This window comes from Pantherophis guttatus, chromosome 1 (assembly GCF_059756535.1).
Source record: "Pantherophis guttatus breed Tessera chromosome 1, ASM5975653v1, whole genome shotgun sequence".
Taxonomy (NCBI): Eukaryota; Metazoa; Chordata; class Lepidosauria; order Squamata; family Colubridae; genus Pantherophis; species Pantherophis guttatus.
Window position 1 is genome coordinate 291,342,807 of NC_142063.1, and position 27,417 is coordinate 291,370,223.

The window sequence follows — 27,417 nt, forward strand, 5'->3', positions numbered from 1 at the left end:
TCAGATTTGTATTTGTAAGGATGCCATTAATTTGCAGAATTGCCACTGAAATGGCAAAAAGGATTAGTTTTAACTAGCTAGCTACTAGGAAGGGACAGCGGTGTGAGATCTTGGCTCACTCCCTTCCTATCCTTCATCTCATTATAAAATATTTCTGCAGAAAAGAGCCGTTTGCAAACGAAATAGATTTTTCTTCTTGTCCCACTGTGGCTGTCCTGCTAGAGGCAAAATGCCAGCTATTATTCTCTATCTTTTCAGCAGTTTATCCCCAAATTCCATATAAATCTATCAGCAAATGGATAATTGCAATAGTGTGAATAGCTCGGGTGTAAGATGAAGGTGAAGGTTCATTCTTTGAGCTTGTAGGTTGGATTCCGAACATTTTGTTACCAGGCTAGGTAACAAATAATTGCAGAGGCCTGGGTTGCTGTCTTTGCATATATTTAAAAATATTTTGGTTCGATCATCTACAGTACTTTTTGTCTTTCTTAACTTCTATGATAGTTTTAAGCTTGGAGTTTAGCAGTAGCTTTTTTTTACTCTATTGGTATATACAGTGGTTGATGGCCCAAGTTAATCTGAAAGACTAAGGCAAATTGTTGAGTATGGATTCGACCTTGAAGGCAACAGTTGCAAACAAGATGGAACATAGTCTGTCCAGTTTACAGGGTGCAGATAATTCCACATTCGTGGGCTTTAGAAGTACAAAGTGAAATTGGAAACTGAATGCCCGCTGGTGAGCTAAAGGTTATTTTTTATGGACTATATAGTTGAATATAAATAAACTTCCCAAATTGGTTTTGTATTGCAGTGGTGTTGAGTTTCATCTTGCTGCAGCAGCTAACATAGCCAATCACTCTGCTGGCCAGGGATAAAAGGTATCCTTATGCTATTGGGTAAAATCACATTTTGAAAAGCTATTTTAAATACAGCCAAAACTTTCATAAGGGTTCTTACTATCTTAGTCTAATCATATTCAATGTGATTTACAATTCCACTTCTCAATAGCTTAATTGGAACAACACTGTAGTGACTGGATCCATGTTATAGGATACTGTTTATATCTGACAAGAGATATAAGGTGAACAAGATTCTCCTCCAATCTATAGACATTCATATTAACCACATGATAACCCCTATTAGGGCAATAGCATGAATTTATGTGCCAAAAATATTTCTAAGATGCGGGTCTATTATGATGCTCTAAAGATACTTTATATGTATTATAAAGACTCAGTTCATGATCCTTCTAGAATGGTAGAAAAACTAGGAACTCTCTACTATCTACTCTAATACAGATATCAGCATCAAACTCCTCGTTGTTAAGTACGCTCTATTTCTAAGCCAGTCCAAATTAGATTTTTCTATTGGCTCCTGAATCTCCAGAAATATACTACACCACTCCTTAATTAGTATTAATGAAGTTTGTTCTATCTGATTTTCCCAACTGGGGAGTCCACACTTCTGAAGTTAGCCAAAAGAGCAGATGAGGCTAATTTTCTTCTTGGTTTTCAGGTGGTGGTGCAGGACAGAAATGATGCTTTTGTTTATGTGCTGTTAATTTTTTGTGCAGTCAGACTTGTAGTGCTGGGAGCAATGTGGAGAAAGCTTGGCAAAGGCCATCAAAACAGCTATATATTTAAAATGGTAGTTCAGGGTCTTTCCTAAATTTACACAGTTTGACAATGCAAAATTACTAACTATTTGGAATGGAGTGTTGTTGATCAGCAATTAAATCAGGGAAGATATGAAGGATTAGAGCTAGTTAGAAGAAGGATTAAAGAACAAATATTTTCCAATCTTAGGTTTCCTAACAAAGAAGGACTTCATATGATTTAATGTCCAGTCTGTAGGGGTCAAATTTACATGAATAGATCCTTAATGATTCAGAAATCTCATTTTTCATATCCCCTAATTTTAAGCATTGCTTTGTAAACAAAAAGTGCCTCATGTTCCGCATAATAAATATTGGATATAAAAGACTAGCTCAGGCCATGTCCTAGCAACATCTCAAAACAACAACTGGGAATCATTTCTTAATGTTTATTAATGTTCCAAGCTTAACTCTTTTTAGAACGGATTAAAAGTCTATTTTCTCCCTTGCCTCTTCTGTTTTAGCCAGAGCGAACACATTCTTTCCAAGAGAAATTGGACACTGTGCAATTGGCTACAAAGCTAAGCTAGCCATGCATTTAAGACAATACGTACAATTAACTAGATTAATGACAGAGGAAGCCTAATGAGGCTCTCTCCAGAGCATATGATTTCTATGCCCATAAACTAATCAAGTGGCAAGCCGATTAAAGCAGGGGTCTCCAACCTTGGGGTAACTTTAAGACTTGTGGACTTCAACTCCCAGAATTCCTCCACCAGTTTAGCTAAACTGGCTGAGGAATTCTGGGAGTTGAAGTCTACAAGTCTTAAAGTTGCCAAGGTTGGACACCTGGATTAAAGCATAGCTGGTGGGAAAGGTACCCTTGAATGTCTTATACAGCCCCTGTCTTTCCAGTTATCTCCCATCACTGAACTTGCTGTATTTACTCAGTTTAGAGTTTGGTCAATGATCTGTATAGAATAAAGACACGGCAAGCTCATTCTGCCAGTAGATGAATCCAGTGTAAAATGTAAATCCAATATAGTTTAACAGGTCCTTCTTCTTTCCACTCCTGTCCCTGCCAACATTTTCCACGGTTTGGGTGACCCTCTGTACAGGGGCATGGGGATGGGGAAGAATCAGAAAAATCAAGGTGGGGGAAGCAAAAGGGAAGGGGCAAAGGTCAAATTTCCTCTCACTCTTATGGTTGTAAGGAATCAATCACATCACAGCTTTTGCCCCTTTTTGCGAGGCGTTTCTTCCTTGAGCTGCTGCTTGCTTCCTGAGCGGAATTTATAATGTTCCTGTTATTTCTTCTCTCCTCCTCCCGTTCTTTTTGTTCACATACTTGGTGGCTTTGTTAGCTCGTCAACTCAGTGTAAAGCTTTCTTGTTTTTCTTTCCTATGTGTTCTTTTGGGAAAAGGCATTATTAAAGCTGCAGCTTTAAATGAACATCTTCAGAGTTGCAAAAAGCCCTTTTCCAAAGGTTAATTCAAACGTCTGGCAACACATGGTTACTGACTTTGGCTCTGATTATATTGCTGCCACACAGATTACCCTTGATGAAAAATTGCCCTTGCTCAAATTAAAGATCGCTAAACCAGGGATATCCATGGGAGGCAGGGGATCAAGATGATGGCTTGGATCACGTAGTCATGGATACCCTCTTGACTTATCTCAGCCCTGATCTGAAGTGGAAGAACACTGATTTTTTGTGGAATGTTTTCTACAATGATACCTGTGGACTCTGCTTGATATTTCAAGTAATATGTTATTTTCCTGCCCATCTCTCAAGATCGTTGATATTAGCGCCTTAACAAAGAATGTCCTTCAGTTGTATCTCAAGCAGACATGTTCTTACATAAAGAATAGGCACCGGTTCTCACAACCACTTGGCTATAGGAGAAAGTCTAGCAACACCTATGGTCATTTTCTGCCAAATATAGGATTATTTATGTAAAAGATATGGGTATCGACTCCAGTTTTAAAGAATAGCAGTTACAGTACATTTCAAATTAGTGCAAGAGTTGAATTAATCAATAAAAACATAGGTACATTTAAGCATGAATGAAAAACAGTTGCAGTTCTGTTTAGCATTTAGTACACCATGGTTATGTTATACAAATTTAATTGGAGAAAGATATTTGTGATAATACATCAAAAGCTGGATCATACAGAATTCTGGCTTCTGTGAATTAGGAATGAACAGATAATGCAAACATATGCATGGATCGGAATTTTATTTTCCCTGAACAATTTAGGTGTGTATTTTAGCTATCTAAAACATAGCATAAACAAAGAAAACTGAGATTAAATTGGAATAAGACTCTGAAGGAGAAGAGGAATGAATTTACTTTCCCACACTTTTTAATAAACATGGATTGTACTATCGTTCTTGCAGTGTAAATTAACCTTCAGTGTTATCTTTTGATCCCTCTGGATCTGCAGATTGTATTTGGAGAATAGTAAAATCTTTTCCATTCTACTGCTGGTGATTCATGAATGCTTTCATTTAATATTATTTGGCAACAATAAAATTAGTGAGGTGATATCCCACTAACAACTTCTGAATATTTATTTTCCACTTCCCAGCCTGGTTCTTTCCTATTTAAGTGCTCGTCAGGTCTACTCTTACTTAGCTTTTAGCTAAGATCAGTAAGATGCTGCCTAGTCTAATACAGGCAGTATTAGACTAGGTTCAGAATACAGTTCACAACATTGAGCCGAGGTGGCACAGTGGTTAGAGTGCAGTACTGCAGACTACTTCAGCTGACTGCTAACTGCAGTTCAGCAGTTCAAATCGCACTGGCTCAAGGTTGACTCAGCCTTCCATCCTTCTGAGGTGGGTAAAACGAGGACCCAGATTGTTGGGGGCAATATGCTGACTCTGTAAACCGCTTAGAGAGGGCTGTAAAGGCACTATGAAGTGGTATATAAGTCTAAGTGCTATTGCTATTTAGTGACGTTCAAAGTTGTAGCATTGAAAAAAGTGACATGACTATTTTTCACACTTATAACCGTTGCAGCCTCTCCATGGTCATGTGATCAAAATTCAGATGCTTGGCAACTGACTCATATTTATGACGGTTGCATGTCCTGGGGTCATGTGATCAGCTTCTGTGACTTTCTGACAAAGTCAATGGGGAAGCCAGATTCACATAACAACCCTGTTACTAATTTAACAACTGCAATTATTCACTTAACAACTGTAGCAAGAAAGGTTGTAAAATGGGGCAAGATTAGTGGTGGGATTCTACCAGTTCGCACCGGTTCAGTAGAACTGGTGGTTAAGTAGTTACACAATTCGGAGAACCGGTTGTTAGAAGAAATCTCCTTTTGTTTTTTCCACTTTACAGGGTTAATCCTGTAAGGAATTGTTGTTTCCTAGCCTAATCTTTATTGCCCTGCTTACAGACACTGCCTCTCAATTAACCTTATTACATTCTTGGCAGTACCTAGACTTACTGTTGCTTCCAGTTCTGGAGCTTCTCGGAGGGTTTTCTTTTTTTTTTTCCTTGACTTTCTTAAAGGGGAAGGGTTGTTCTAAGCTTTTTACATCACTATTGGGAGGAAATACTGTTAGAGTTCTTCCAGCCAGGATGCAATGATCAGCACTTTGAAGAAATAATTGAATAACAAAGCAGAATCTTTTAATGACAAGGAACCAAGATGAGTGACATTCAGCAAGGCTTCTTGGCTAGCTAGAAAGATTGACATTCAGATGTGAGTTTACATATCCTTTCTGACTTTTGGTCTAAAACCGGTTCTTGGTGAAGTTTAATTCTGTGCTTGGTGAAGTTTAATCCTGTGTTTAGTGATGAGATAATTTCCCCTATTCAGCTTTGTTTGGAAGGAAAAATGTTAATCTCTGTTCCTGAAAAGAAGCAGCTTCGGAAATCTGACTAGTTCCTGTGTCTATTTGTTCTGGTAATTGGTTTAACAAGCAACAGATACTCTGTTTGCTCTTTTGCTTCATTCTGGAGAGCTTAAATGACCTTCTGCTAAAGGGTTTCACTTTATGAGCAAGAGTTGGCTGCTGATAGTTATCATTGCATTTTAACCATTTTAATTCCTCAAGGTGCTCTGCCACCCTGCCTGATTTGTAACTCCAGTTTGCAGGTATTTCTAATCTAATGATTAGTATTTAGGACAGCGTTTTGCAAGCAAAGAAGCTTTTTGTATTTTTGTACAGGTAATCCTTGATTTACAACAGTTACAATGGCACTGAAAAAAAGTGACTTATGACCATTGCAGCAAACTGTCATTAGGGCAAAGAAGTGATACCACATGACCACCTGGCCATGTCCATCCGGTCACATGAAGCACCACAGTTGTGAAATGAGTGACACGGTTGTTAAGAATGCTGCAACGGGCATAAATGATGAGCGGTCATAAGTGCGAGGACTGGTCAAAAGTGCGAGGCAGAAATCACTTTTTTCAGCCCTCTGGGTAGTCCCTATGTGCATATGGACTACTCAGAGGGCTGAAAAAGTTATTTTTGACTGGTCCTCGCACGTTTGACCGGTCCTCACACTTATGACTGCCCTCACATTTTACGTTTTGTGCCCTATCTTGTCACCGTGGAGAAGAGAAGCAGTTGTGAAATGAGTGACATGGTTGTTAAGAATGCTGCAACGGGCATAAATGTGAGGATGGTCATAAGTGTGAGGACCAGTCAAAAGTGCTAGGACTGGTCAGAAATGACTTTTTGCAGCCCTCTGAATAGTCCCTATGCACATAGCCACAGCCACCCAGTCAAATGACCAGCTAGCCATGCCCACCCAGTCACATGACCACCAAGCCATGCCCCCAAATAAGCCACGCCCACAGAACCGGTTGTTAAAAAGACTGAATCCCACCACTGGGCAAAATTAACTTAAGAAATGTTTCACTTAGCAACAGAAATTTTGGACTCCGTTGTGGTTGTAAGTCGAGGACTACCTGTATAGTACTTCTTTTGTTCTATTCCATCACTGACCAAATATCTGCAGATATTGTACTTTCAGCCAGCTGTTCATACTTTTTACTATAGCAGGGAAATATTGGTTGTGAGGGTAGAATATAGAGGAATTAAAGATGATTAAGACTTTTTCCTTATTAGCCCTGTGGTAAATATTAGAAATTATATTTCTAATCTGTTATTCCAGAATGGTTCTTTCTGTCAAAAGTTCAACTCCTGCTTTGCTACATAATAAGATGGTACAGTCATTTCCCAATCTCCCCTGCAGGACTCCATTTGGCTTTCGATGGTATGTTATTGTTTTTTGTTGCTCCAGGATTATTAAACGGGTGTGTGGTATGAGAAATTGAATGAATATTCTTCCCTCCTGGTACTGTTTATTTCTTTTAATTAGGAGTGAATTTCTCTGTGTGTCTGTTTCCAAGTCAGCCTTAACTGATTTCAAGAACACTTGATGCATACCTACACACATAAGATTGCAGCCTTAGTTCTACTAAAAGAAGCTAAGTGGCTATGAAATGCATATCTAAAATAACAGTAAACACTGGGAGGTTGGAGGAACCTCCCAATAACCAGAAGTAGCACTCTACCAGAACAAACAAAACAATTCCTATAACCAGCAGCAAGGTAATTAAAAAGTAATCAGTGCCACTGATCACTGAAGGCATTTTTCTGACAGCAGGATTCTCGCTTTTCAGTCCCTCCAAGTCACTCTGAAGCTGGAGCCCAGAGAGCAGGCGAGGAAAATGGAGTTAATCTGTGCTCTCCCTCTAGCTGAGCAATCAGAGTGTAAAAATTTATTAAATCACTACCTTGTTCCAACCTACTACAGACTGTAAAACAACAAACATCCTCTTACTCTCTACTCCACATGCAAAATAAATATAATAAACTACTCTATCCAGTCTGGGTTTCTGTACATTTATCTGGGCGTGGTGTATGTGTGTAGTTGTGTGTGGGGGAAGGGAACATTTTGTATAAAGCTGTCAAAGCACCATCCCTGTGTTACATTTAAAGCCTTTTGCTACCTGTGGTGGTAAAAGATATGCTAACATTTTTGGCAAGCTGATGCTTTTGCCAGTAGCTATAATCATTCAAGTTGCTTTGGCAGCTACAGTGGAGGAAGGGATGATACTTGTCATGGGAAATTCAGAAGTACAGAGCATAACACTGAGGAAAAGCGCCATGTTTATTGTGCTGATAATTGCACTGCATTGAATGTCAGGTGACTGCTTTACAAAAAAAGAGGGAGCCTGCACAATGACTCCCTTTTTACAACCCTTTAATCCCTTAATAAGGAGTACAGTCAGGGCTGGATAGAAAAGCAATTTTTTTAATAGAAATTGAGGGTTACAAGGTGGGAAATCCTAGGGATCCGATTTTCTGGAAACTTCTGAGGGAGCTAAGTAGGGTCGTGTCCCTGTACCTGCTGAGGAAACCCATTATTATTGAGATGGGTCTTGAGGCAACCACATAGATTGGGGTTTTTTTAATTTACAATGCTATGTTGCAACTCCCTTATTAGGCTGCCCTTGGCTGCCCTTTGAGCCAGTGAGGAGGCTTCTGTTCTTTGGTTTAGATGGGATTGCAGAGATCAGGAAGGGTCAATTTGGGTCTGAGTGGATTAGACAAACGGACGAGTTGAGTTTCACCCTGATCATGTCCAAAACACAGGGAGGAAAAAGAATGCAACCTCCATTTTGTTTGTTAGATTTCTTTTTCTTCACTACATACCCAAAATGTATACAGTAGACATGTATCTCTAGAAACAGGTACAAGCAATCCTTGTTATTTGCAGATTCTGTATTTGTGAATTCATTTCTTTGTTAAAATAGATTTGTACCTGCAAAATCAATACCCATGGTGCTTTTTTGGTTATTTGCAGACACACAGAACATTTGAGTTGCCAGATGCATACATTGCCAGGTGGCTTTAAACTCACTAATTCAATATTTGTGGTGACCTAATAGAACATAACTACAACGAATAATGAGAATTGACTATGTCAGAAACAGGGTATTGATAGTTGCCTTATAACAACAGCAGCAACAGAAATTTATTTTCACCACAAAAGCTTAAAAGATCCAGGTGCTTGGCAGCAACTGGTTCCTGCTAGAAGACAGGAGGGAATCAGGCATAATCCATTTTAACTTCTCACTGTTTCTCTTGCTTTAGCTATAGTCCTGGGCACTGGGGGAATGTTGCAAGAATTTGCATAGAGCCAAAATAGCTCAGATCAATGCCAGGTGTATTTTAAAGTGAAGTCAGCAGTGTTGCTATGTAAATCTGTAAAACCATCAAGCCACCTGGTCCCTTTTAAGGACCCATAGCTGAATACTACGGTATCAGTTGGAGCTGGGTGTGGAGAGGCAGGATGAGAGAAGAATTCTTACTACGACTTATCTGAACACAGAGCTACTATATGACATTCCTCCCTTTGGTTGTTAGTTCTGATATATTTCTCTCAGTAGAATTAATCAGTCTAGCAGCCAAATACTAACAATTGACTAGGAACTAATTTCAGAGAGGCACAAATACCCACATGTGTATTTGTGTAGGATAGTTACGTTTTTTTCTCACATAATATATTTGAAAGGTATAAACTTTAAAAACAAGCAAATGAGTCTGGCTGGGATGAACTTTTTTAGGGACAGATTCTAGAACAATGATGCCAAGACTGAAAAAGCTTTGTATCTCGTGCCACAAAATGGAGAATCTTTGGCTTATGGGCCTATTCAGGGCAACACATTTCTTGCCATGATTAAAAACGTGAGTTTTTTTTAGCTCAGCAGATTTTGGTGCAGTGGTTGGAGTGCAGTACATCAGGCTAATTTTGCTGCCTGCTGGCTGCCTGCAATTTGGGAGTTCAAATCTCAGGGTTGACTCATACTTCCGAGGTAAAATGGGTAAAATGAGGACCCAAATTGTTGGGGGCAATATGCTGACTCTGTAAACCGCTTAGAGAGGTCCGTAAAGCACTGTAAAGCGGTATATAAGTCTAAGTGCTAAAATGATATCAACAAACAGTACACAAAGGTCTAGAATAGTTATAGGTTACCTGAAAAGAAATGGGTTTGGTCTTCCAAATCCATTCCATTCCCATTCAGAAATTGCACTAATCATAACATAATTATGTGGGAATCCAGTTAGTTGTGACTTAGTCAATGAACCGAGTTTTTCACAAAAAATAATATACAATACATTATGCATTCTCAGTGATTGTATGATTTCAGAGGGAAATGAAATAACTAGCTACATTTTGTCCCCAGAAGAGATGACTGGGAGGGACATATGATAGTAATCTTCAAATAGCAGGAGGTTTGTTTCGTAGAAGAAAGAGTGGACTTACTATCCCAAAGGGCAGGACCAGAACCTATGGGTTAAAATTACAAGTAAGTATGCTCAGGTTAGATGCAAGGAGGAACCAGTGCCACAGAAGGTAGAGAGGTCAGTTTGCTAGAGGTCTTCCAACAGAGCCAGGATAGACATCTTCCAGAGATATACTGAACTGAGCAGGGGGCCAGCTTAGATAACTTCTACTACCCCTTCCAACTCTCCGATTCTAAATTTTTATGCAAAAGTGGTAAGCACTGATTCAATGAGGCATAATCATCAATCTGTCATATTATCTACTTCACAGGATTATTTGTGAGATATATGACAAGAGAATTGCAAAACAATTTGTTCCCTCAGTAATACTTTAATCCAGTCAGTAATTGTTATCTAAAAGAAAGCATGAATGAGGAAAGGCTGTGAGGTGGCAATTTTGTCCCCTCAGTAAGCAGAAGGTGCATCTCTCCCTCCCTCCCTCCCTCCCTCCCTCTCTCTCTCTCTCTCTCTCTCTCTCTCTCTTCTTTCTCTCTCTCTCTCACACACACCCTAGAGAATTTAGTGCATCTTTGCAATGTATGTTTGATCATGTTATTGACTCCTGGAAGCAAAGGCTCAGCGCACACAATCCCCTTTCCTATTATCGTTGAGAGTTTTTCAGAAATAAGGTGCCGCCAGGTCACTCCAGTGCTTGTCATGCAAACCCCAGGAGAGACAGGCCAGCAAAATCTCTTCCTCACGCCACTGGCATCTCAAGACTCCTTAGAAAACATGGTTGCTATGCAGCCTTGTTTGTTCACGGTAGGTGACACTGTTTGCTGCCCTGCATGTGTAACCTGCAAGTGCAAGCTTATTAGCCTAGTGCTGAAGAGGGTTGGCCTTGAAGAGATACCCACAGCTTTTGAAAGCTGCCGAGGAAGGACAAAATTATTAAGGGGAAAGGAAAGCACTTGTACCCACCTTCTGAGGCTCTGCCACACACAGCCCATTTGTTCAGGATCCTGACATAAAAGCCTAGAGCAGGTGAGTGACAAGAACGGACTTCACTGCTATTTGAGGGATCAGCCCTTTCCTCTAAGGCTGTTTACTTTGCCACAAGCACACAGCCTGTAGAACCTGTCATGCAGCCCCTAAGCTATTTGGTATTTATTTTTTAATTAAGGGATAAATTCTGTTCCAGATCTGGTATGAGGTTTCCTAGGTGGAGAGGCTATTCAAACCCTCCAAAGAGAGGAGTAGCTATTTCTGGAAAAGTGAAAAAAAGGCCCTCCACAAGAACCTTATAAGGAGTACTGTAAGAGTATAATTTAGGACTGAAGCTGAGGAGGACATGACAAGTTCTTACTTCTGGTGGCCGATGAAATAGCTGGAAATTTTCAATGGCCTCTGTGAAAAAGAGTGATAATATAGTAGTTCATAGGGAAGAAAATAATCTCAGAGTAATTTACCAGCCATCCAATAGTTTTATCTTTTTGTAAATGGTGAGGTGGAATACTGGAGGGAAAAATCATCAGGTGGAAAGGTGCATGTATGGGCTTATCCACTGTGGCTGAGAGTTATGGAAGCTGAAGTCCATAACCATCCCAAAACAGATTTACAGCATCCAGGATGCTGGGCTTGCTCCAGTGCAACCTCCATTTAATATTCATAAGTTATATTAGGCAGTGTTTGTTCTTGTCTTAATGTAATGCACAAATTTACCAACAGTGGATTAATATTATGCATGAATTACTTTGGTGTGTTCAATAAACGAAATCTGTTTAAATATGTCCAATTGCTTTCATCAAATATGTGAAAAGTAGAAACCCAGCAACTCTCTGGAAAGCTAGTTTACTTGCAAGATACCTTGCATTATACACGATTTGTGGCATTTTTTCTGGAAAAAGACAGAACACAGCTCATGGTACCAAAATTCCTAAAGTAGATAATCTCAAATTCCTTTTTATTAGAATTCAAGCAATCTACAATTTAAACAAACAGGGATAATTTAAGTTATATTGCTTTGAACTATGAAGCTCTACCAAAAACCTCATAAGCTTCCAATTTTTGCTAGAAATTTGAATAATGTTCTGATGGCTGTGTTACTAAAATATTTTGCAATGTCTGATAGTCCAACAATATGGATCAATGTTTTTGGTTTTTTACTGGGAAGTTTGAAAAACTGGCAGAGATGCCATTCATCTGATGTTGATTGTTGACTTTGGCAATGTAAAGACATGATGTTTTCTGCTTGTTCAAAAGATTCAAGTCTTTCTTATTGTGTCTAAACCTGGGAATGATTTCTCTGAATATCTCTCTAACCCCACTAGGGGTGGGTTCTACTTACCTTTACTATCGGTTCGCAACGGGGCCGCGCAGAAGCATTTTCATGACGTCAGGGTCAGTTGGCGGGGTCTCCTGCAGGTTTTACTATCCGGTTCTATAGAACCGGTGAGAACTGGGGGCAACCCACCACTGAATCCCACCATTCTTATATCCTTCAAGCTTTTTCTCATAGTTTACTGCAGTTTTTCTCAACTTTAGCAACTTTAAGATGTGAGGATTTCAACTTCCAAAATTTCTCAGCCATAGGACTTGCTGGGAATTCTTTGAATTGAATTCCACATATCTTAAAGTTACTGAAGTTGATAAACATGGCCTTATTGTACCTGATGCCTTGAGGAATTCTAAGTGTATGAAGGAACTCCAGACTCTTCTACTTCCCATCCATCTCTACTTCCTGTGCTATTTCTCTCTCTTGAATGGTAGGTCCAGGTTTCTCTGGAAATCCCTGTTGTGTCAGTGCTGCATAAGTATAACAAGTGAACTGAATGAAGGCTGAAGTATTATTCTGTGCCTCTCCCTAGTAAAGATAGTAAAATCCAGGCCCTCTTTGGAGAAACTGATTTGATCCATAGATACGATCCATAGATACAGGCTGCAAGATCCGTGAGGCAACACTTGTTCTTTCCTTCTGGAAATTCCTGAGAAAGTTTTTAAATTTCTGGCCATTTTCTTGCCATTGACAAGAAAGCTTCAAGATTTTCAGTTCCCCATGGGGTATGAAGCAGACGCTCCCACAGCACATTATTAGAGATGTTTGCTGGTACTCTCTCTCCCTCTGGATTATTGCTTTGCTGCTTGATACTACCGCAGCACAGTGTGCCTCAGCGCTGATGCTAGAAATTGTTTTAGAACATGGAGAGGGGAAGATGACAACTTTTTCTAGCCTAGAATCTCTTGTCCCCCAAGTACAAAAAGCAAATAAGAAGCCGAAGTGGGCAAAAAAGTAAAACAGACCTAAGCCTACTGATCTTCTCTTTGATGGTAAGAGGGAAGCTACAAAATATCTGAGCAATTTAAGATTGGCAAACTTTTTAATCAACTAATCAAACTATCTTTCATGAATAGTGTGAGTCTGGTTAGTTGTTTCTAGGCAGTTGACCATTCTGTAATGATCTCTTCTGGCTTCACGAAATGTGTGAAAATCAGCAGTTATAGACTTGAGAGATGTTCATATCATTCTTGGCTCACTCACTTAATAAGTGTGACATAGTCACACTTCCCTGATAAAAGACCAACTAAAAATTTCTCAGGCAACCTTTTTTCTTTCTTGTAGTCTAGTTAAACCGAAGTGGCAGAGCTGAGCTTTAGAGTTTGGCTATATATATTTTAGAGTTATTAGAACATAATCATTCAATAATTCTTCCAGGATACCTGAATGGACCGTGTCAAGTCTTACTTCTGAATTGTAAAACAGAACTATCGATCCATAATCTTGACTCTTGTATTCCTTTGACCCAAAAGCTGCATTATTACTTCTGTCTGCACATTTATAGGTTATGACAAGAAGTTGGAACAGGTTTTCCCTTTCCTGGTTATGGAAAAATAAACTAAAATAAATAAAAAAGATTTTTGATTCTTTATCATGTTAATCTAAATCTCTGTGTTAAGAAATATTGAAAAAAACTTGGTTTGGATGTCATTTGGATTAGTCCTAATATATGTATATTACTCAGTATGGATTTCATTTTTCTTCTTCCTTTTAATGTAAAACATATCTATATATTCATTTAGCATAATATATTTGGCTTTTATTAGTTAATGGGAGGAACAAAGAATGATGCATCCTGCCTTTAGATCCTACATAGACTGAACTTATATCCTTGCCCCTCTGAATGGCACCAGTACCTCTTCCTGTTGGAACTTGGCTTTCTTGTAACATTAGAAGCATACAATTTGCATTTTAGGAGAGTCAAGATCAGTGGTCTGCTTCTGTAGAATCATAGACTATTGTTTTTCCAGAACACATACGGTTTCAAAATGCTCAACTGTTTCTTTCTGCTTCTTTCTTGACTGTTCTATCTCCATAACTTTCCTTTTTATGTGTATTCCTCATTTCCTTCCTTTAGATTAAGTAAAGTTTTACATTCAAACGTGTTATAGGTTAACCCTAAAGCAGTCATTCTGCTAGATAAATGAAATGGCTATATTGATTAGGATGGCTTGGCCAACATTCTGGCTAGTATTTTGCTTACTTAACATTTATTTTAGCAGCAGCATTACACATATGAGATGGTGCCTACTCATAGGACTTAACCAGCTGGAAAGTTATGTAATTTTATTTCAGTCCCCCCCCCACTTTTTTTCCTTATCTTTTCAGTGAGTTCACAGCTCTACAGACCATTCATATCTGCAAAGCAAAGTTAGTAGCCAGATGGTCTCTTTATCCATTAAGCAGCAAGCAGCTGTCTCCCTATTATTATCTTGGATTATAATCGCTATGTCCAAAATTGAAATCTTATTCTCCTATGTACAATGCAAGAACATTCAGTATAAAATAATCAGGAAAGATTAAATGTTGAAATAAGAGATTTTGCTGCAGTTTTCATTGTTAGTTGAAATATATTTTTAGGTGAACTCTACTTAGCCCATTGCAGAAATTATTTAATGAACATGAATTTATGAGGCATGGAAAGTGAGGTTTTAGCTTGTGGAGTCATGCAGAAAGGAATAAGTAGGAAAGTCAAATCATGAAGGTAATATACAAATGGCCTAATTTTTGCAATGAAAAGGTAATTAGGTGGGAACTTGATTTTTGCCCTTCCTTCCGAGTCCACTCTAGAGAGGCAATTAAAAACTCAGAGAAGTGACATACTAAAGCATGCTGTGATTCCTCAAGTAAATGGTGGGCTGAATGCCAAAAGACCTATGTCCCAGTATTGATAGACAAAGTGATGAAATCAGGTTCAGGAGCTTTTTGTGCTGACTTTGATTGTACAGTTTAGCTCAGAACAAAAAGTTCTTCACTCATGCAGATGTCAAAATGCAAAGCACTAAGAACTCACTGCTTTCAGTGTTTCAGTGGTAAATTCAAGTATGAAAATTTAGAATATGAAAGGTTTTCCAGCCAGACTTAAAATGTAAACATTTCTTCACACTTTTGATATTAATGGCCAAATCTCTCCCTTTTTCTCTACTCAAAATCGATAATTATTTTGCACTGGTTTTAATTATTTTAGAACTGTTTGGCACGCAGGGTCACTTGGTTGGGATGGATGGCAATAGAAATTAAATAAATAAAAATAATATATAATCTGTAACTGTATCTAGCCTATACTTGAACTAGTTCCCTATTTACTGATATGCCTGGCTTTGAGGAAATATATTAAATACATATTCAATACATTGGGAGCGGCTTTAAGGAAAACAGAAAGTGAATAGAGAGACCTGATATTCAGCATATGGTGGGCCTGTATTTGTGGTGAACATTCCTGTATATCATCACTAAATACTGAAATAATAAGAAAGAATGTATGTGTTTGAACCAGTCCTCTTTCTCACGAAGAAAAATAGCCCCAACTCATAGATGGATTTAATTTTGAAATGGGCAGTGAGAGGAAATGGAAGTTGTTTCCATCATGAGCGTCTTCATGACAAGATTCTGATCTAAAAGTCATTGAAGTGAAAAGAAGCATGTCATTGACTGCACGGTCCCTAAGAAGAATGAATGAGAATATACTCTCTGTCCTTGCCTCTTTGTTTAACTGTGAAAGCTTGTTGCACAATCCATCAGCCACCTTTCAGAAATCCGTTTGTCTTAGCCGCAGCTCTAATGGAGACAGTAACAATATGTACTCTGAAAACATTGGGCAAGGTGTTTAAATAATTTGCAATGTCCTAAAGTTGCCACTCCATAGACGTGTCAAATTACAGCTAGAGTTTGGATTCCAAACCACTCAGCCTCTCCCCTCCCTTATTCAAATTCAGGCTTCTGCTTATAATCAGTCTCAAGAATAGTTATTCTGTGATTAACTTACTTTATGCAATGTCTTAGTGTAGCAACCTTTTTAAAGAATCATTTTTTCTGGGAGCTCTGGAAGAATTAAGAATATAAACAAGGTTACAGTTTCCTTTTTGGGAAAGCTTTGAATAAGTAACTTATTACTGGATTCTACTGTACTTCAATGCTAGTATAAGATTTTAGGTATAATGGATTTTTGTGGCTGAGTTTGCATTTTAATAATTCTATGCTTTGATTTTTTTTAAGAATGGTAAGTCATGAAAACTCTAGCTGGGCATTTCAAAAGATAGTTACAATTATACACAACTTGAAAAGAGGGTTGTGCTGAATAACTTTGCTTCCAATGTTGAGTGTGTGGTGTTTAGTCTCCCATTTCAAAAGGTAGTTACAATTATATACAACTTGAAAAGAGGGTTGTGCTGAATAACTTTGCTTCCAATGTTGAGTATGCGGCGTTTAGTCTCCCATTCAGTCTGTTCCTGGTAGCTCTGTATGTCACAAGACTCTTACAATCAAGAAGATATTTACATTTCACCAAAATCTATTCTATATTGTAAATTTTTAAAAATAAGTTCTCTTTTGCTTCCAAAGAATCTACCTTTTCCCTTTTCTGAGGGAGGGTCATTCAAGAATGTCTCTTTCTCTCTTTGTTTTCTTTTTCTCCAGGCTGAACATACCATATGTGTTCATGAATAAGTGAAGAATTATAAGGGCCAAAATATACCCAAAAGATTGGGTTTGTCTTATCGATGGATGGGCTTATCTGCAAGTATGTATGATAATCGTTTTCAAAAGTATCCTTACATTCTGTACATACTTGTATATAAATCCATCTGCGGTTAAGCTGACCCTGGAATTTTTAACCAAAATAGTACAAAAAAATTAAAAATTAAAAAAATAGATAATCCTTGAATTACCCACAATTGGATAAGCCAATTGTGAAAATTAAAACATACACAAATTCAAGGATTGATTTATCTGAGGATGGGCTTATATGTGAGGATACATGGTGTGTAGATTTAATTCTTACCTTCTCTTAACCATCTTTAGCACTTTTTGGTGAACCCAGAGTTAAGCGCTGGAGAAATCAGGAGATTCAGGCAGTTCAAATGAGTATAAAGATTTATTGCAAGCTTAAGCTTTCTACAATAATCTGACCAACTAATGGTCAAGGGAAATGAGCAGGAGATAAGAGAGGCATTCAAGGTGGATGGAGTTAGCTCTCTTGTGGGCACGCAGGGACTCATGACTTATGATACGTTTGACCCTTCCTTCAGGCTCAGCCTGGTAATCTCCTACATCCAGTTCCCAACATGGACATCTCTTTTTGTACTTAAAGGTTTTCTGTGCCACTTGGATCTTTAGATTAACATTTAATCAATCAATCAATCAATCAATCAATCAATCAATCAAAAAGCATGCTGCAAAGCACAGGTGCTAGAATTACCTTTATTTTTGAGAATGCCACTGACCCCTAAAAAGCTTCATAACCTTCTTTAAAGAATAAAAAAAAGGTGAGCCACTTAGAGTTGAATAATTTGCTTGGAAGTGTGACCATTATCCTTAAGACTAAAGAAGAGATATGGGAACTTTGATCATTTAGAAACTTTCCATTGCAGAAGTTTCCTTTATAAAATGTGCAGGATTTTTTTTTAAGCATGAAACATTCAATTTGTCTTGGCATTTGACACTATCTTATTTAATCTTATTTAATCCTTCATATGATCAAATTTAGTGATTCACAGAGCAGAGTGCTAAAGAGAAGAAATCTTGCACAGGGAAGATGGCTAAGCAATGGCTGTCAGGTTATAGCATGATAAATGTAGAAATAAATTATATCCAAATTCATAGTTAATTGGCTGACTTCACGTTGAGGCATACATAGAAGCATTCTCAATATTTCATTTTTATTGGAAGAATGAATCAATACTGATTGTTCCATCCCAGGTTCCTATTCTATTGTCACAGTTTAAGCAAGCATGAAGCACTCAATTTGTCTTTCCAGATTTTGTCTTCACAAGCCAATCCCCTTGCAATGATTGATCAGGTTGATTTGTTGTGGAAATGCCTCTTCTTTTTACTGTGGAATTAAGATACTTCTTTTAATAATCAAGCTTATCCATCATTGAAATATACATTATAGGCTCTTTCCATACTCTAATATCCAAAGAATTTACTCTCTTTAAGCAAATGCTGCGTGTGGACCAGTTTCACAGGGAATCTTTGGCATTTATTCTGAAATCACTACATATTATTTTTGCCATGTGACTGTTTTGGGTTTTCCAGGGTTCTTCCACCATCTATTGTCATCTATTGTTTTTTTTTTTTATAAAGTGGAAGAGTCATACAACTACAACTAAACATGAATTAATTTAAGTTACATTCAAGTCAATTCAATACTGATTTCTGATGATTCCTTGGGCATTTAATGATGTTTCTTTCCTGCCAATTGCCAATTAGTTTGGTGGCAATCTTTAGTGGGTTCGTCTGTGTTAGGAGTTTCATAACCTAAATGCAAACCTGGGGCTCAGATCAGGCAAACTCGTTATAGTAAATCTGACTTGGGAGAAATAATGGAATAATAGTATAATCCTGTCATGAAACAATTACTTTCTTGATGCTCTTAGTTACCCATTCTTAAAGAAAGCATCATTTATATCTGGGTCATTAGACAGAGTGAATTGGTTGGTTTAAATGAAAGATGCTGGAGAATGGTGGCAATAGCTCCCAGATAGCACCCTCATTTTGAAGGCAGACTCATGTACTTTTCAGGCACTTTGTCTAATATTCCCCAAGCTATTTTGCTGCCCTCAGTTGCAAAAGGGTGTTCTTTCCAGACAAAAGTCAGTAATAAAATTCAACTACTTATCTGTAGGATGAATGGTAAAGATATCTTGTTGTTTTCTTCAGACAGAAAAATGTCTTGGAGTAGTCTTGATGTGTGCAATATTGTGTACTAATAAATTTTATGGATCATGAATCATGGGCCTTTGCCTTACTACCTACTTCCAATTTGACAGACAAATATACCAATAAATCAGAGGAACACCCATGGGATCACTGCTCTCAGGACTCGTAGCAGAAACCATAATACAGCATGTGGAAACTGTAACAGTCTCACACATACAATCAAAAGTATGGATCAATATGATGAAACAGCACCTTCATCATAATAAAATAGGAACAACTAAAGGTAAAGACACCTGAAACAAACAACATCATCTTCAAAGGAATGCAATTCACAAGAGAAGAAAAAAGCAATACATTGACCTTCCTGGATATCTTTATCAACATAAGTAAGGGCTGTTTAGTAAAGTTTATTATAAAACCACCCACACTAACCAAATGTTCCACTACCAAAGTAACAGCCCAACTTCCCACATGAGAGGCTATCTAAGAACAATTTTTAGATCAGCACAGGCCCACAATAGCAACCCTGAACATCAGGAAAAGGAAATAGATCACCTCTACAACATCTTTCAGCAAAATGGATACCCAGGCAACTTTAGCAAAAAGTGCCTGACCATTCAACCCATTACTATATAACTCACACAAGCTATGAAAAAGGGTAATGCTTCCATACATTAAAAACATCTCAGAAACAACCAACAGATTATTACAACTATCACCAAAGTATACAAACCAACTAAAGCTTTCCAAAACATCTTAAGTAAACCAAAAGACCCAATAGCCCTAAAAGAAAAGAAAAACAGGAGTTATCTACAATCTACTGTATAAGGGCTGTAATAGCCACTATGAAGGAGTGAACCAAGAGCCAAGAGACATCATGAAAACTCCTTAATTGTATAGTACAGAGACAGACTTCATCATAGTTTGAACTGAGCATCCTACACCAAGTTACATTTAAGTCCAAAATGCTAGAAAATTCCTGGAAGCCTGGGACTTATACAAAGAAGCCATCAAGAGGCACATGGAGGTAAACACATCCATTCAAGTGAGACAATCGAAAAGCTAAAAAAAGGAAACAAAAAACCTAAAACATTTCTTCATCAGCAATCAATACTCAGATAAGCAGAGATAAACACCAGGCACAGTAGTTAGAACACAGTACTGCAGGACAATTCTGCTGACTGCTGGCTGCCAGCAGTTTGGCAGTTCGATTCTCACTGGTTCAAGGTTGACCCAGCCTTCCATCCTTCTGAGGTCAGGAAAATGAGGACCCAGATTGTTGTGGACAATGTGAAAGCCACTTAGAGAGGGTTGTAAACACTATGAAGCGGTATATAAGTGCTATTGCTACTAATATCAGACCAACAATCAAGCAGTAAAAATGCTCCAATCAAGGAATAACCAACTCAGAGAAACAAACAATAAACAACATCCTAATCAAGGACCTACAGTACCAAGAACACTCCTACCAACACTGACAGGGAAAACCACATCCTGTGACAAAGAACAACACCCACTGGTAGCATTGATGATCCTACCTAGTTGGGTAATGAAATGTCTGCAAGAAAATAATCAAGCTCAGAGAGGACCCCACACGTTTGATTTTTCTGAAAATGAACATAAATTGACCTGATTTGCATCGCTGACAGAAATGCGATGATTGTGACCTAGTGATCTTGTGGACTTTGCATTTTTGTGAAATTCATGATGCAATGGTTTTTAACTGAAAACTTTGTAAGAAGGTGTATTAAAGTAATATTTATTTGCAGATTTTATATCCTTTATGTCAACAACTGTAAACATTGTATTCAGTTAAAAATAAATATGAAGCAAAATAACACAAACTAATAGGCTACTAAGCATAAAACCATTAAAAATATGGAAGGGAAAGAAAAAACTGGATTCATACCAGTGGTGGGTTTCAAATTGTTTTTACTACCGGTTCTGTGGATGTGGCTTGGTAGGCATGGCATGGCTTGGTGGGCGTGGCTTGGTGGGCATGGCTTGGTGGGTATGGCAGGAGAAATCTCCATTCCCACCCCACTCCAGGGAAAGGATACTGCAAAATCTCCATTCCCTCCCCAATCCAGGGGAAGGATGCTGCAAAATCCCCATTTCTTCCCGATCAGCTGAGACTTGGGAGGCAGAGAATAGATGTGGGTGGAGCCAGTCAGACTTTTTACTACCGGTTCTCCGAACTACTCAAAATTTCCCCTACCGGTTCTCCAGAACTGGTCAGAACCTGCTGAAACCCACCTCTGATTCATATAGTAATCTTTAACAAAGTAGTTAAGAAATATGGTGTCTCCTGAATGACAAGGAGGAAGAGCCACTGAAGAAAAGGCCTATTTGTTTTAAATAGTCAGATGGATAGGTAGATGCAGTATTGCCTCTTCGGTTGATCTTAGTGACCATCTGGTTCTATGGGAAGAAAGGCCATCTACAGTTTCTTATGGTTCTAGTTTGCACCAGGCAGTATAGGTCAAAAGCAATTACTAATAGCCATAATCTAAAACTAATCTACCGGTGTCCCATTCAACACATTGACTATTATGTTCTGCTCAGCTGCAACCTCAGGCAAAGAGCAAAGGTGACTCCACCTAGAGTTCCCAACACTAGAGTAACCCAACACCCAATGTGAGGTTATCAGTGCATGTACCTTTGTACAACATTCCTGTTGTCATATCTGCTGTACAGTATCAATTGAAGATATTATTTTTGTCTTAGTCCTTTATAAACATTTACGAATTTAGGAGTACCACAAATTATAAATCTGCTCTTTCTGAGGTTTTACATACTCCACCATCATCAGACTTCTCAGCCAAGAACAGGCAAACGTCTTAGTTGTTATCCCTGAGCAGCACCAACTGGAAGAGTTTCTGATTTATTAGGTTCCACAAGGCAACATAAAATGTCTTCATTGCAAGCAACCCATCCAACCTTCAGTATCACATCCACAATCTATTTACCACAGAATTCCATATCCTGCCACCACCAGAGACCTATTGTCAGCCATACTAAAGACTAACTTCCCATTCTGTATTTGCAACTTGATTAATAATTCATATGACTATTTCACTCAATATGGCAAATGCATGATTTTTAAATAGAAAGATTATTTTGTGTAGGATTTTTTAAATGTATGAAGCAGTTCTCAGTTCTTTATTTTATTTATTTATCTGTCATAAATTTATGCACTACTTTCTATTAAAATGTTTAATGGTGGTAACAGTTTATAGCTAAATCAAAATAGTTGATAGCAACAATTATGTATTTAAAAATTTATCTGGCAGGTGAGAATGTAATAGTCATAAAGATTATGCCATACATTGTGATGTTTATATTGTCCTTTGGTGCAGAAACTGAGATATTCTGGGAAAGAAGCAACAACTGTTCTGGGTCCAGAAAAATGGAGTAGAAGTTGCAGCTCCTTAGCTGTGCAGGTATCTCAGACTCTTCGAGGTGCATGGCAACACATGATGATTTTATGGCAGGTAAAGACCTTTCTTCCTTCCTTCCTTCCTTCCTTCCTTCCTTCCTTCCTTCCTTCCTTCCTTCCTTCCTTCCTTCCTTCCTTCCTTTTTTTTTTTTGTAAATTCTCAGAATGGAAGTCTGCTTACATATTGGGTTTTCCTACTCCTCCCCTGAAAATTCTGTCCCGAGTGGAGCTAACCTGAGGCAAAGCAAGGGATATGCAAGATTGAAGGATTAACAAATGACGGTTCTTTTTTCTCCCTTCTATTATTCATTTTTATTTTATTTTATAGGAAAGTATCAAGCTCAGGTTGCAATATATTGTGGCAGCATTCCCAAACTAAAATCTGGATGCAAGTCATCTAGAGGTGGAAGCATTGATTCTACTTTGCAGCTCCAAGGAAATGGATGGAGGACCACAGACGAAGGTGAGGACACTACCCTGGGTATGATTGGCAGCCTAGATATGGTGGTGGTTGGTGGACCCCAATAAATAGGAAATGAGACTTAAGCTGACTTTCTCTGATGTCCAGTAGAGCTGTGTATGATTTTTATTGATCAATTTGTGTGTATGTTCACACACATTTCAGTGACTTTTATGTACACACAGATCTCCAAGGTGCTACAACTTGAGCAGTAATCTTGGGATTAGCTAAAGCCAGAAAACAGTGCTATTATCAGCATAATATGGGTGAAATCTTATGGGAACTTGCAAGTATTGAGACAATTTGAAAGAAGAATATATTAGACTGGAAGCAGAAATAGTCAGCCTTTCATAGTGGTGTTGCAAATTTAAGTCTAGCTCATGGAAAACCTGTGAGAAGCAGTTCAACAATATACTGCATAATGCTGATCTGCTCCCAAACCAGGAATAAATTACAAACACAAAGAAATTTGAATTTTATATAGAGATATTGGCATCATGATATTGCTGTTTTGATTTCTAGATAGTATTCGTTTTATCCCATTCAATAGTCTTGCAAATTCTAAGACCTTTCAGTAACTCTCTTTTCCCCATCCCTGCACGGTAAGCTATTTTTTTTCAGAACATTTTATTACTGTATGCAGAATTTTGCGGAAGGAAGAGAAGCCACATCTTACTTTGCATCTGACTGTCTGACTATCCTTGCATCTGATGTTCTTAATCAACCTCCCGACTTCCTAGTTCTCTGGAGTCCCAAAGGTGCTTTTTCAGGAGGCAACTGGACTTCCTTATTTTTTCTTTGAAGACGTTTCGCTTCTCATCCAAGAAGCTTCTTCAGCTCTGACAGGATAGTGGGGAATGGAAGGATTTATATTTCTTGCAGATAGCTGGTCATTTGCAATCCTTCCATTCCCCACTATCCTGTCAGAACTGAAGAAGCTTCTTGGATGAGAAGTGAAACGTCTTCAAAGAAAAAACAAGAAAGTCCAGTTGCCTCCTGAAAAAGCACCTTTGGGACAACCATTTATTTATTTATTATTTAAATTTATATACCGCTCTTCTCCCGAAGAACTCAGGGCCTTTTAAAAAAACCCTTTTTTAAAAAAAAATGAATTAAAAACAAAAGCAAGCCCGGCTTGCTGGAATAGAAAAGTTTTGAGGGCACGGCGGAAGGTGCGTAGATCCGGGATCCTTCGTATCTCTGGGGGCAGTTTGTTCCAAAGGGCAGGTGCCCCCACAGAGAAGGGTCTCCCCCTGGGGGCTGCCAGTCAACATTGTTTGACCGACGGCAGCCTGAGGAACCCCTCTCTGTGGGAGCATACTGGCCGGTGGGAGGCTACTGGTGGCAGAAGGCGGTCTCGTAGATATTCAGGTCCTAAGCTATGGAGCACTCTAAAGATGGTAACCAATACCTTGAAGCGTGACCTGGATGACTGAGAATCTCTGCAGATGTTTAGTTCTCTGGAGAAGTAAAATTCATTCTGAATAATCAAGCTGCCCTGCTTAAATTGTTCCACAGCATCAGTTTTAAAAACACAATCATGTTTATGGGGAAGCAAAGGAAAACCTCCAGATGTTTCTTCTCTGGAGAGCTGGGACAATAGAAACGGCCTTCAGAAGAATACAGATAGCACAATCATGAATGGCTCTTCACAGACGCCTAATGCCCAGCCAAAGTACAGTCTCAGTGAATTGGAGATAAACAGTGCAGCCATGGAGACTGCTCAAATCAAGGATAAGCTCAAAAAAAGAAGAATGTCCGAAGGTCTACTTGCATCAAAAAAAGGTATGATGAATTCTGGTAAGAAAACATTATCTGTAACCTTTATATATAATTGCTATAAATCAAGCATAGCTTTCAGCCTTGTTTGGATAAGTTGTCATTATTCTAATTTTATGACTGGAGACTGAGCCAGAATAGCGTAGCCAGTGAAACCATAATTCTTGAATCATTGGCTCCGTGGTCTAAAGCTCAGTTAAACTACATCATTAGAGAGAAGAAATACAGAGTAATTAAAATCTGCCATTAGTAATACAATTATCAATCAATCTGGCAACACATATCTGCAAGGCAACTGGACCAAAATGACAAAGTATTTATTTAAAGTTTAAAGACTGGTGTTGGATAACACGTGCTTGTGTAGTGCAGGTTTCTTCTCCCATAGTCTAGTAGGTGATGCCACAAATATACTGACTTCATTATGCTGGTCTGTGATTGCAATAAAGATTTGATTTGATTTGATTTACTGACCTCAATATAAAAGCAACTGAGAACCATTTTGCACACCAACTATTTTCAAATCAACCTGAAGGCTGCTTCAACTGAAATGAGAGTAAAGCTTGCCAAATTCATGCAGTAGATAGAATTACCAATTTGGGCTCTTTCTTGCATGTTACTCGTGTGTCCGGCCTTGTGTGAGTTTGTTGTATACACCTGATGCAGTTTTTTTTAAAAAAACAGGCCCAGTTTACTGGATCCCTTTTAATTTTTTTAGGTATAGCATACCATTAGATCTTGTGTAGTGCGGTGGCCTAGAGGTGGAGCTCTTGCCTCACAATCAGGAGGCTGTGAGTTCGATCCTAGGTAGGGGCAGATATTTCTCTCTCTGGGCACGATGAGAATATATCTGCTGAATATAACTCTGCATTGGCGACAGGAAGGGCACCCGGTCAGTAAACACTCAGCTCCAATCAGTTGCCCAGATTCCACCCCACAAGGGATTAAGGGGTCATTAAATGAAGATGATGATACCATTAGATCTTGTGTCTTTGAATTAATTGTGAGATAATGATCTTTATTTCCACATTTCAGCTAGGAGGAAGGCCCAGTTACTACTTATTCAGAAATAGGATATAGCTGTTTCTTGGATTCATTTCTGGAAGCTCATAATTATTGTAGGGGTTGGATTAACCTGGCACCTTGATCTCTGTATGCATAGAGATGATTGGAGGATAAGAATGCTTCATACCCTTATTCAGGGCATCTCCTGGTATTGAAAATAACCCACTGTAGGACAAACCTGATCTAGAAAATGAGTGATAATTCCTTATGCAATCAGTTTGTTGTTGCTGTGGGACACTGCCTTGAAGTTTGACATTAGCCTGCAAATATTCCCATGGCCATGTTTTTTATCTTTTATGTTTGCAGGCTTGCTGGACAAAGCTGTTCCCAAGGAGCCTGCCCTGAAACCAGCCATTTCTAGATCTGCTTCTCAAAGACTGCTGGTCACTTCCAAGCCTATGCCTCCTATTCAGAGCATACCAAACACCCCAGAGACCAACAGACCTCAAGAAACAGAGCAACAAGTTAGAGAGAATGGTTCAGGCTCTTTACAGGTTGAAGGGATTAATCCAGAATTAACATCCATCCAGCAGGTATAAAATATATGTTGCCTGTGCCTAAGAAATGGAAGCTTGAGCCGGGGGTTGGACTAGAAGACCTCCAAGTTACGTTCCAGCTCTGTTATTCTGTTTTTAGAATAACTTCCTTTCCTTTATATATCTGCTATTAAAAATGAGGATTTGAATGCATGGGTTATATAAATTCAAGTTGCATTGTTCCAAAAAATAGCAAAAAATGTATATTCAAGGGAAAAAAATGAGCAGGTTCTAGTGAGATCCAAGATTAGGGAAAAAAAATTAATCATAGAGTCATAGAAGGGGCAGTTTAGACCACTGATCTGAAACTTCTTTTAAAAGGAAGCTTACCATCTCTCCCAGTAGTTGCGTATACAAATAAACTACTCTTATCTTCAAGGAAGGCTTATTATTTTACCTAGCACTGAATTAGTCTTGCTTTATTTAATAGCTACTGCAGCCCTTAAACTCTTCATTAGGACCATGCTGTGATCTTTTAATAACCCAAGCCAAGCAGTCCTTGCTTAACTCCACTTCCTTCATTTATCATTAAATCCTTGTACAATATGGATACTAGTGTTACCATGTTTCCCCCAAAATAAGACCCAATCTTATATTTTTTTGAACCCTGAAATAAGCTCTTGGCCTTATTGCCATGTGCTCAAAAGCCTGATTGGGTTTATTATCAGTGGATGTCTTATTTTGGAAGAAACAGGGTACTATTCTATTTTTCTTGGCCCTATACTACCAAAATGACTTCTTGTTAATATGAAACAAAAATAAGCTACCCTTGTTTGCTTTTGTGTCAAATGAAAGACCTTAACAGACCACTGAGAACTGACCTATAGATTGAGAGCATGCAGTATAAGAATAGACAAAATAAGCTTGCATCTAAGGATTGTTGATTCACATTGTAAATTATTGTTTCCAGAGAAGGCACAGTTCAACTTTGCCCTACAACTCCCATCATTCCCAGCTTGGTAACTCATTGGGAGGTGGCTACCAGCTTCAGGAGATTTATGTAGCCATTGGGAATATTAGAGTAATATTCCTGGGGACTTTTGGGTTGGGAGTTTTTCAACAG

At 38.4% G+C, this 27,417-nt stretch overlaps 1 protein-coding gene across 2 annotated transcripts in view; it reads left to right on the forward strand.

Annotated features, from left to right (window-relative positions):
- TOGARAM2 (TOG array regulator of axonemal microtubules 2) overlaps positions 1 to 27,417 on the forward strand; it is an 80,119-nt gene that overhangs the window by 9,385 nt on the left and 43,317 nt on the right. Inside the window, exons 1-5 of one of the 2 annotated variants that reach the window (XM_034427982.3) lie at positions 10,718 to 10,908; positions 22,438 to 22,572; positions 22,846 to 22,980; positions 24,496 to 24,762; positions 26,125 to 26,351. In XM_034427982.3, the coding sequence (XP_034283873.2) occupies positions 22,545 to 22,572; positions 22,846 to 22,980; positions 24,496 to 24,762; positions 26,125 to 26,351 (657 nt within the window). In that variant the 5' untranslated portion in view covers positions 10,718 to 10,908; positions 22,438 to 22,544. Of the gene's footprint in view, positions 1 to 10,717; positions 10,909 to 22,437; positions 22,573 to 22,845; positions 22,981 to 24,495; positions 24,763 to 26,124; positions 26,352 to 27,417 lie in introns of those variants that run through there. The other variant, XM_034427983.3, reaches the window with a different exon arrangement.